At 28.3% G+C, this 12354-nt stretch overlaps 1 protein-coding gene across 5 annotated transcripts in view; it reads right to left on the bottom strand.

Moving 5' to 3' along the window:
* The window catches only part of LOC126768551 (mucin-5AC), a 93237-nt gene extending 81256 nt beyond the window's left edge, over positions 1-11981 (bottom strand). For all 5 annotated transcript variants that reach the window (XM_050486741.1, XM_050486732.1, XM_050486765.1 and 2 more), the window contains exon 1: positions 11827-11981. In XM_050486741.1, coding sequence (XP_050342698.1) covers positions 11827-11875 — 49 coding nt within the window. In that variant the 5' untranslated portion in view covers positions 11876-11981. The remainder of the gene's footprint in view (positions 1-11826) is intronic.
* Positions 11982-12354: the final 373 nt, after the last annotated feature.

Raw genomic sequence — 12354 nt, 5'->3', positions numbered from 1 at the left:
TTTCCCATAGTGAAGACGATAATGTTTTTACGTAAGCGCAACTTAATAACGTCGCGAAGTAATCACAAGATGAATTTAACTATTAACCTTTGCTTGGGAAAATGTCCTAACTCATTGAAGAAGTTTCAAAACGGACGGTTCACTACAATTATTACAATAAAACTTTATACATACTACACTCGTACGTGAGAAAAACATACATCCGACTAATATTTCCTGGATGTATTGTGTTACCTGAAATGAGAAATTTTAAATAATTAACAATATACTATTAAATATAACATTATGAATATTAAAATATTTTTAATTGTTTTTACTGCCTTGTGATATTCAAATTTCGAACAAGGGTTGGGAACAATGACAAAGAAAGTAAATGCCTAATTCTATTAATATGAATATGTTATGTAATATTTGTGTTCTGAACATTAAATATTATATATACTCAAGACAATGAAATATTAAATTTCCTATAAAACGTTTATAGTTTTATTTTAAGAAAAAAACATATGTCTAAAGTAATGCCTTTCTTTAATGTTAATCAGCACACATAGTTATTTATAAAAATTATAAAAAATGATAACATTATTTTTCCAACCACAAACAAAATTTACTTGCAATTTCGTTTCTTAGTTACTAATTGAGACTGTCGTCCTGAAATGGCAAAACCTCTTCTTCTAGGAATTTGACCACTTAGGTCATTATTTAACTAGAACTAACTTATCTCACAGTATAATTGATTTAAAATAAAATACATGTTTGACTGGAATTCACGTCTTTAATTTGATAAATCTCCTAATTCTTAATAAATTCTTAATGTTCGGTAATAATACTAAAAATTTTAAATATAATTCGATTTAAAGTAAAATACACTGTGTATAAATTCGATTTATACAAAGCGTAATAAAATATTCTTCGTTAAATTAATATACAAATTAGTCACTTTGCCTGAGTAAAAATAATCTAGCATCAATTTCGTTTTTATTTTAAATACGATTTAATTTAATTTATGAGCTGTTTTATACAAATCGCATACCTGATAATAATAACAATACATGTGTTTAATAACAATAAATCGTTATCATTAAATAATTATTAAAACAAACATTGAATAAATTAATTATCTTAAATGTATCTGTCAATTTTCAAATGTTCGTTGAGAGCTGATTATATTCGCAATAACGTGGGATCACAAAACAAAGGAGCTAGTATCGCAACATCTAATTGATTACTCACTTTCTGTAACCCACTTTTATGCAATGCCTGTTAAAGACGTGCTTTATTTCGGAAAACGATCGCATATATGTACTGCATTTTTATTTGTCACTTACGTAATTATAAAATATACAAACAATTGTCTATGTCAACGTAATCTTATGTTTTATTTATAGTACTTGATATATATTTAAATCTTATTTGACTACATAAAACATTCCACAAAATACAGGCTTGATATTTAAAAAAACCTTTCAAGCATCTAAACTTTTATTCGTTTATAATAATAAATTTCGAAATATATTTAAATTTTACTATAAAAAAACTTCGTTTAATACAAGTTAATAATTATTTATCAAAAGAAAACCACCTATCTCAAACAAGCGAAGTCAACTATCAACTAGTATTTATGATATTAGTCAATAATTAATAACATAGACACAAAAATAAATTTATAAATATGTGATATTTGATATTTACCGTTACTCCATAATAATATTTTCTATCCAACCGGTTCTTAAACCAACATTAAGACATATTTTTAACACAAAAAATTTACTTTTATTCAAATCAGTATAAACTAAAGTTAGTAGGAGAACGAGTTTTTAAGAATTTATCGAAAGCCTTCGACATTTGGAGGTGATCTTCTACGTTATAGTTTGATGTCTTTGAGACATATAGAGTTATTGCAAGGTTAACACAAGGTGACTAAGATATTTTCCGGAAAATTGAATCCGCCCTACAGCCGACTAAACGAGTTTATTTTATATAAATTTATAATATTTTTAATGAGTATTTAACTATTAATATAAAAAATATATAAAAATCCAGCTTAGAAAAAACTTTTTTATGATAATACTTAGACTTTGAGAAAGCCCGTAAAGGCCCGTAAAGTAGCACGCGTCGCTCAGGCCCAAACAGGAATATCATTAGGGACATAACATAAAAAATAAGTCTTTCAGTATTTATTACAAGTTATTATAAGTAATCCCTAAAAAAATGGCATTGATAACATTCTTAAAAATAGATTTTTTATGATTTTGCATGATGTTCATAAATGATGACCATTCGAATTTTAAAATGAATCCTCGGTCATACCAAGTATTTGCCACATATATGCAAAGTCAGTGAGAAATCGAGTTTCGCTAACATTTCGTAGATATTGGAGAAATGTACTTTCGAACTGTAATTATGCAATCGCTGTCATCTGATTACTTTGTAACGTTGGCTAGCTTAAAGTGGCCTTCTCACAAAGCCAGATGTCTTACATTCGGGGATCTCGTTTTGATAGTTATTTACATCCATAGTTCACAAATAAATTATTATTAATGAATTAAGTAAAACTTTCTTATCTTTCATTTAAGTAATAATTATAAAATCATGTATAATATATGATGAATATAATTATACATAACATTGTTAATAATTAATGTTTCTATTATTTATTAATGTAAATTTATTATTAGATGCAGTTGATAAAATGGTAAGAGGAATGTCAAAATCAAGGAGTGACAAGATTTATTTATAGAATGTTTTGTTGTATTTTTTTATTATTTACCTTTATAAAAAATAAATAAGAAAATAGTTCTTAAATCTCTATCTCATTTATTATACTACTTCATAAACTATTATGATATAATTATAAAATATGAATTGATACTTGGTATAGCTGTACTTGGTACTTGCGTACAGGTTACATAGAACTAAATTAAATAACAAAACGTGCAGTAGGTGTAGCGTAAATCGTATCGGATAACTTACCAAAAAATAAATAAGGAGGCATTGCAAAGCGTGGTGGGCAATGAATAGTTTATATTAAACATGTATTCACGCTCGGCTTCTCCCGCGTGTTAGATGAAATTTAGTATGAATACTAAATTTTATCAAAATCGTGTCAGAGGCAGAGCTACTTTCGCATTTATAATATTATTGTAAATATAAACCTACATCGTATTTATTTCTACGACTACTTTTTTTGTTTAAGTCAAATCTTAAGCGAGAATCAATCTGTTAAAATAAATAAAATAATACGAATAAAAGCTCCTGATGTCTATCTCGCTCCGGGTACTCGGATGGGTAATGTTGATGGTCAGTGATACCGTCAACTTGAAAGAAATACATATAGACTATTTAAAGCGCAACTTCACCTCGAATGCGTTCCAAAATTGAAATTTTAAATATAAAAACATTATTATTATAAATTCAAGATATATCGAATAGTGACGTCAAAAGAGATTATACGAATTGGTCACTTGATATAGTAATTGACCTGTAATATTCGTAAAGTTATAAGGATAATGATAAAATTAATAAACATGTACATTTCCATCATCACTTTGTTCAAATATCAAACAGTACGTTATTTACATAACTTTTGAATTAGATTCATGTGTTAATTTTCTTTTGGATTTTCTGTTGCTTTAAGAACATATGTAAATACGAATTTTATAAAAAGACAATGAAAACGACTGACGGAATCGTTTATAAAACCAAAGTTAAGCAATGAAATCGTGTGTTTTATTAATGTAATAATTATTTATGGTTCATTGGTTCTAACGTTCAATCAACTAAAATGACTAAACATTCGTAGCATATTTACAGCTATTTTATACTATATTTGTATATCACGGATGTAGTATTTTGGGAGGTAATCGTGAACCCGGCGCTGGCCCTGGCTCTTGATCAGGGTAGAAATTGTCTTTCTTCGTCCGTTGGTCGACACTTTCACTTCAAATAAAACAACGCTTACGTACGCCTGAAAATTGTCTTTGAAATTTTTGCACCCCTTGCTACCTACCTAGAGTGATAGCTCCCTTGTGGACAAACAATAGACAATATTTTGCATAGAGTTTGTGGACGTGATCTAGCTTTTTATTTTAGATAAATGCAAAAATCAAAGACATACATAAAACTATGTATGAATAAATAAAATAACATTCACCTTTAAAGTATAAAGGATAACTTTTGGTTCAATCCGAAGCATAATTACTCGCGACATCATGAAACAATGAAATTGTACCTCATACCGATCAACCTGTCTCGCTATGCACAAATGAGAGCTTACCCACACATTCGAACTAATTGTGAGTTAGTTACGTCCGAGCATGTGTGCGTAGATGCGCCTGCGCGTTTTCACTTACGAACAAACTGGAAGTGTTAGCGATATTTTACGTTACGGACTTAGCAATAAAAGTAACGATTTCTTGAGAGGGAAACTCCTATTTTTTTTTATAAATGACTTGTTTTATTCGCGAATGCACTTTCCTTTTTATCTTTATTATATCTTGCTTATTATATCGACTTCCGTGTTTTAATAATTCGTTCAGAAATACTTTTTATTTTTAAAAGTTGATAATAATTGAATGTTTAAAAAAACGTCTAAAATATAAATTAAACTTTTTAATAAAATTATTACTTTAAGATATTTTAGCTTTATGCCTGTCATTTTTACAATTTTTCACGTGAATAGCTCCGTTAAATATTAAATACTTATTATTTTGATTCATATTTTCGTATCACTGTCTTTCCAAACTTATCAATATATAATAATTTTAACTAACACTACATTAAGAATTAATTTATAAATAACATTTGAATGGTTTTCCTTAAAAATAATTGCGTATTACCAAAATAATGGACTGTTCTCTTAGTTCTTATCATCTGAGATGACGTTGGATAGTAATACTCAATATAGCAGCAATGCACTTGATTGGAATTTTGCTAGGACTAAATACTTTAGTTAGTTAAATAGCTCTAAAGATTTTTTAACTGGTCCAAGTGACAAACATAAAAGACTGCCAAAATTTCACACATGTTTGAAAGCGACCAATTATTGTATGATCCGATTAATTACTCATGATGTAACTGTTTAATGAGCGAACCTTGTGTACAATGTAAGGAAAGTCAAGCATTCATGACCGTGAAAGTGCAGTTACTAAACAATAAAAAATATCTGATTCCGCCATTCTTGCGTAATGCCATTTCTTTACATCGTAACGCATGACGAGTAATTAGTGCGTTACGATCATTTGGATACGTTCTGTTTAATATTAGGTAAACATTTGTGCGATAATCCGCGTATTAGCAATCAATACCTGGTTTCTAATTTCATTGGTTATCTTTAGATTTGAAAAATATGTCGCAATAAGCAATTCTTGATACGTTAATCTTACGTTATACGTAAATTTCTGGTAGAGTCTTTAGAAGAATTAATACACTATATTGCTAATAATAAGGCTTTCTACAGACCCGTTTGGGTGGTATCATTCAATAGTAAGTGAGTCAGTTTATTACCAGGCACAGAGAAAATAATATCTTAGATTTTATAGATGTCGACAGTGTGATTTCCATATTTTTCGACAAAAATACCGCATATTGCTATTTCTATAATTTGCTTATTATTTAATAACCATTTACACTTTATTTATATGTGTGTGTCTCACAACACACACACACATACAAATAAATTTGTATATTTTAATAATAGAATTAATATTGGAACCGTTTTAAAATAAAACGTTCGTCTGTCATTAATAACGACGACTATACAAATTGTGAACTAATTGGTGATAGGAAAGTAACATATCGAATTTGCTTAAATTATTTATGTTAAAATGTTTCATTTTTTTAAATAACTTATTGATTTCGCAACTATTATATTTATTATTATAAGGGCTATAGTATATTAATGTTTATTTTCTTTTATTATTTTTGTTTACTTAAAACCGTTTTCTTTTTGTAATTTCAAGATTAACCTTTTCTAAAAATAATTTTGTGACAAATTCATTCAGTACAGATTGCGTCTCATAAGCCACGGTGTTAAGACACCCTTACCAAATTATGTCGTCAAAGACCATAAATTTTGATCTGTACTAGATACAGCTGACTCGCCCACATTCTACCAGTAACCTTGCGAAGGATTTGCTAATACGATACTGATTCGAACAATTGTGTAACCTTCGACCTATTATATAAGGTTTAAATTAAACAAAACGGTGACGATGACCTGTCGAACGTATTAATAATCTGTTTATTTCTAACATTTGCGCCTGGTATTGCACAGATGAAATACTTTAATTAATTCGTATTTAAAAACGTGAATGACATGCATATTTACATAATATATTAATGAGAGAATTAAGAAATATATATATTATTTAAGAAATTTCAGCATCGAAGTTAAAAAGCTTTAAAACAAAATGAAGGCTGGAATCACTTTTATTTTAAGGAATATTATTAATATATATGATTACATATTATATAAGCCGAGATGGCCCAGTGGTAAGAACGCGTGAATCTTAACCGATGATCGTGGGTTCAAACCCGGGCAAGCACCACTGAATTTTCATGTGCTTAATTTGTGATTATAATTCATCTCGTGCTTTACGGTGAAGGAAAACATCGTGAGGAAACCTGCATGTGTCTAATTTCACTGAAGTTCTGCCACATGTGAATTCTACCAACCCGCATTGGAGCAGCGTGGTGGAATAAGCTCCAAACCTTCTCCTCAAAAAGAGGAGAGGAGGCCTTTAGCCCAGCAGTGGGACATTCACAGGCTGTTACGGTACGGTACGGATTAATGAGACAATCTATTGGAAGTATTTTGAAAGAACCAATTTTAAAAGATATAATTTATACTAATATTATAAATGCGAAAGTAATTCTATCTATCTCTCTCACACTTTCACGACTAACCCACGACTGAATTTGGTACGAAGCAAGCTTGAACCCCAAGAAAGGATACAGGCTACTATTTTCAAACCTAACACCAAACACGCGGTCGATTCCGTGGGCGAAACCTAATTTTATATGATATATATATATATATATAAATATGATTATAATTGTAGACAATAAAGAATTTGAATCCAACGTATAAAACTTATCTGTATATACTTAATGTTTAACGTGTTTATTTTTAATGATTTTTTCTCCTAGTAATTAAACAATTTAAATGGTTCATCAATTACATCAAACATCTTATCAAACAATCTTCTTGTCATCACCATCATATCAACAACATCTCAGTACGGTATTGTGATTGATTTATTTTATTTTAATATGTTATTAAAATATAATAATTTTTAATTTTAAAATTGCTTTTAAAATACATTTTTTTATTCAGTGCATTCCCAATTAGTTTTGTAACAAAAACCTAGATGTTTTGTTCCTAAGCTAGACCTAACAAAACTTGTGGATGCAAACGGAATCGTTAATGCGTTTGTGAAACAAGCCTTGGCCGACATAATCTATTGTGGTTCCATACAATCGTTTAAACTAATACGCTTTATAATGTATTTGCCTTTCAAACATAGTCAAAAATCAGACATATTATATAGAATGAATAACGACTTATTTTTAAAGATAACTCAAACTAGTTTTTTTTAAATTCCAAACCGAAATATATATACAACATCGGAAAATATCGGCCATAAGCTGAATTTGAGAAATAATAAAAAAAGCTATTTTTTTATTAGTTAATAAAGTCACTACCAGGAATCTCAATGTCGATTCTGATATGGAACTAACTCGAAAAGTGTTTGCATAACAATACCGAAGCGTAGATAATTCGGCTGTGGGGCAACTGTCGATGCTTTGTGGTTTCCGTCGAAAAACAAGCGTATCAATTGTGTTTCGGACGTAAGTAGAGGCATGAAGTATTGCAGAATGAGAACAGTTACAGAAAGGATGAAGAACATCGTATAATAGACATTTGACAGCAAATATATCTGCAGAAACTATTGTATGCGCAATATTAAAAATGTAAGTGAGAATATTCATTTGTAATCTTTTGTGATATAGTTTATTCTTCAAAATATATATCTTCATACTATATGTACGATAAAAGAAATCTGAATGTAGCTATTTAAGAAAAAATATATTATTAATTTTAAATTAAATAAGTATTGTGTAAAATAAAAAATAAAAACATTTTTTTTACAAAAAGAATGATTAATTCCAAATTTATATATATATATATATATATATATATATATATATATATATAAATTATATATATAACTATATATATAACTATATATAACTATATATAAATTATATATATATATATATATAAATTATATATTATATATATAACTATATATATATATATATATATATATATATATATATAAATAAATTTTAGCGCCTGAATTTATAAAAAATACAATCCTTAATTAAATTAATGGTATAATGATAAGAATCCTGAACCTAACGTCCTTCAGCTAAATAATATTCATTCATCATGACTATTGTCTTTCAATTTAAAAGGTCAATAAATATGCAATTGATAGTATCTAACAGAATAAGGTATCTGTTTTATTCTAACTGCTGTATCTATGAGAAATAAATATCGTAACATCTCCAACTGAAAAGCCGAATCTACTCCTAACATATCGATAAATGACAGTCAAGTAAGTGCTAAAAAATAATAGAGAAATTGTAGTGTTTTAAGAGCTGACTATAGCTGACTTTACTGGTGGTAGGGCTTTGTGCAAGCTCGTCTGGGTAGGTACCACCCACTCATCAGATATTCTACCGCAAAACAGCAATACTTGATATTGTTGTGTTCCGGTTTGAAGGGTGAGTGAGCCAGTGTAATTACAGGCACAAGGGACATGAAATCTTAGTTCCCAAGGTTGGTGGCGCATTGGATATGTAAGTGATGGTTGACATTTCTTACAATGCTAATGTCTAAGAGCGTTGGTGACCACTTACCATCAGGTGGCCCATATGCTCGTCCGCCTTCCTATTCTATAAAAAAAAAAAATAACGAGGACTAGCGAACATGCTACTATTAATTCGGTATTACTTAGTTAAAATAGTTAATAAATAGTAATTAATTAGATATACAAATAGATCTGGAATACAAATGTAATGCAGATATAAAAAGACAAAAACATAATTACAGCCAAAAGACTAATAAGTGTGGACAAATTGAAACTGCGACTTTAATATTAATTTACAACTCCGGTTATTTTTTAACAAATAATATGAATAATAAGTTTATATAACAATTAAGTTTCATATATTTCTTTTATTATATCATAATTTATTTCATGTAGTTAATAAAGATAATTGTAGTATAGATGTTATAATTGACTAGTGCTACTTTTAATCTATTTCAAAATTTAAGTTTTTTTTTTATATTTGCATTAATATGTCAGTTAGTGAATTGGTCAAACCAGACTTATATAATTTATTACATCAAAAATAACAAACAGCAATTAACATTTTTTTAATTATTGCGCATAATAATTTATAATATATAAAGTATATAAATGAGTCTTACGTAAAACTTGATGCTTCGCAAATATTTTTATATACGGTTACGTTTTTAAATAACTAGTATAAAATAGTCTCTGTGCTAAAATATAACCTATATTATATTATAATGCGTATATAATCAAACACTTATTTTTTATTTATATTGACATTACAATGTTAAAGTTCGAATACTGACTGAATTCGTAGATATTGGTCTTTTCATGTTAAAAAAAATTTAAAATAAAAACACATATTTCATTTGAGATTTAACTTAGTTTGAAAAAGTATGCGTTAATAGTTTTTCCTCATCTCCATTTTGTTCTTTGGAATATCTTGTAATATATTGATAAAAAGCTTTCTATATAATATACATAAATGCTAACATCTTCAAAAAATTATACTTAATATCAAATGACAAAGTACGAAATAAGTGACACGGCCATAAAAGGAAAAGTAATATATATTCGACTTCACGCACAATTTATGGTTGCAGTGGCGTTACACGCGTAGACCGATATTACGTAAGTACTAACAATTACAAACAACTTGCGATAGCGCAATTAATTTTTATGTCTAAATACAAAAAAGATCGACAAAAGAACAAAAATATTATATTTCATTTATTAAAGCTACCAATTTTTTTATATTTTATTGCAAAATTAAAGTATAATTTCATATAAGATAAAACTTGGTAGGGCTTTGTGCAAGCTCATCTGGGTAGGTACCACCCACTCATCAGATATTCTACCGCAAAACAGCAATACTTGATATTGTTGTGTTCCGGTTTGAAGGGTGAGTGAGCCAGTGTAATTACAGGCACAAGGGACATAACATCTTAGTTCCCAAGGTTGGTGGCGCATTGGCATAAGCGATGGTTGACATTTCTTACAATGCCAATGTCTAAGGGTGTTTGGTGACCACTTACCATCAGGTGGCCCATATGCTCGTCCACCTTCCTATTCTATAAAAAAAAAAAATCTGACAATCCAGAATTCAATTTGTGTACGAAATGGACTTTCAAAACCATGAAAAACAAAATAACTTCATATTCACATGAATAAAAATAATATTTCTAAAAAGACAAAATAACTTCATATTCATGTGAATATCCGATTTATTTTTATTGATATTTATCCGATTTATATTTATTTATTATTTATTACGTATTAATCCCGAAAACATTTGAAAAAAAATTCATGATATTAGTTGAATGCTGTATATAATAATAGTGCGGCTTATAGAAAACGAAAGTTCAATTCACAATCGAAGAGTGTGATCCGCATAATATAGTATTGAATTAGATCAATCTAAAATGCAATTTCTAACTATTACATCATTTGAGAGATCGGCTTTTTTTCTTCTATTTTATATTTTACTTACATCTCAAAAACAATGAATCTATTTTGTATTTAATTTATTATAATTTATTTAAAAAAATCCGTCGAATTGTAACAATTATATAAGTTTGATAATATATTTTGCAACTAAAAAATAATTAGAATGATATATATTTTTTAAATATGCGCTTAAATATTCAGAAGAGAGTTTATTTAAATTGCAAAATGACGCAAGAGTCGAGAAGAAAGTTCCGTTTGATTTTGGTTGGTTTGATTATATTAAAATCACTCTTCGACTCGCATATTACTTTTCTACAATAAACCATATTTTAAAGATTTTTTTTTTACTTTTATAAAATGATATTGATAGGCTATATTTAAAGTTATTCTTGTAGACAATAAAGTTACGCGGCTTTTTGTCGTACGTATTTTGCTGTGTAATTCTATTAAATAATTTTTTTAATTTATAAATTCAGTTTTTTTTTATCTCTAACAATAAAATATTTTTTTAATTTATAAATTCAATAGAATAATACGATATGAACTAAATTAGTTACTACTAAAATAAAAAATAAAATTGATAATATTTGTAGTACAATAAATCACACGATTGCACGCAGTTTATAATAACAAATGTATATAAATCACATTGTCGTATTCCTACTTCATTTTCCTGTATTATTTAATTGCTCGAAGCAAACGCACCGCGAAAATTCCAACCGCAGCAAAATATCATTCGATAAATCACTAAGCTATTTAAACAATTCGTTAACAACGTTTTGAAATACTAATTGTAGCTTCAGTATGTTCGTTGTATATATATTATTAATTAATAAATTTTTGTTTAAAAATTTCACCATTTTTTGTTTTTTTTTTTTCAATAATTCATAAATGTAAAATTCAAGACATTAAATAATTAAATATTTTTCTGCACAGATACCCCATTGAAAATATTTATAATTATCGCAATTTAAGTCATACAATCGTCCTGAAATGTTTAGCATATCCTCACCTGCAATAACAGCTAGCGTGAGTAGCGCGGTAGCGCCGAGAGACTTCATCTTAAATCACTGAACACGAACACTGCACTACACTAATTCACCACCGAGGCATAGCGCGACTCGACGCGCGGGAGTTCAGCGCGTTAGTGATTGCGATACAAAGTGCCGTGGTATGTAGTGGGGACGTTAGGGCTCGGAAGCGAAATGTCAGGGATTTAAGCTGGATGGGGAGATTTTGGTTCAAGATTTATGTTACGTGATACGGCCGAAATAAACAATATATTTGCAATCCGAGAATTGAATCGTTCTTGGATATGTAATACTAGAAAGATCTTCAATCTAAAATAGATCCTATAAGAATTCTTTACACTAAATTTCATGTGATCTTTGAAAGGATTCTTTTTTTTATCCGAAATTTTGACATTATATATATATTCCTTAATTAAGCAATTACAAAAATAATTAATTACTATGAATAATATATTTAAAAAAAAAGAAACAGTTAATTTTCAAAGACAAAGTCAACTGATAAACTTTAA

Source organism: Nymphalis io, chromosome 1 (genome assembly GCF_905147045.1).
Source record: "Nymphalis io chromosome 1, ilAglIoxx1.1, whole genome shotgun sequence".
Taxonomy (NCBI): domain Eukaryota; kingdom Metazoa; phylum Arthropoda; class Insecta; order Lepidoptera; family Nymphalidae; genus Nymphalis; species Nymphalis io.
This window is presented reverse-complemented; position numbering and strand designations above follow the sequence as displayed.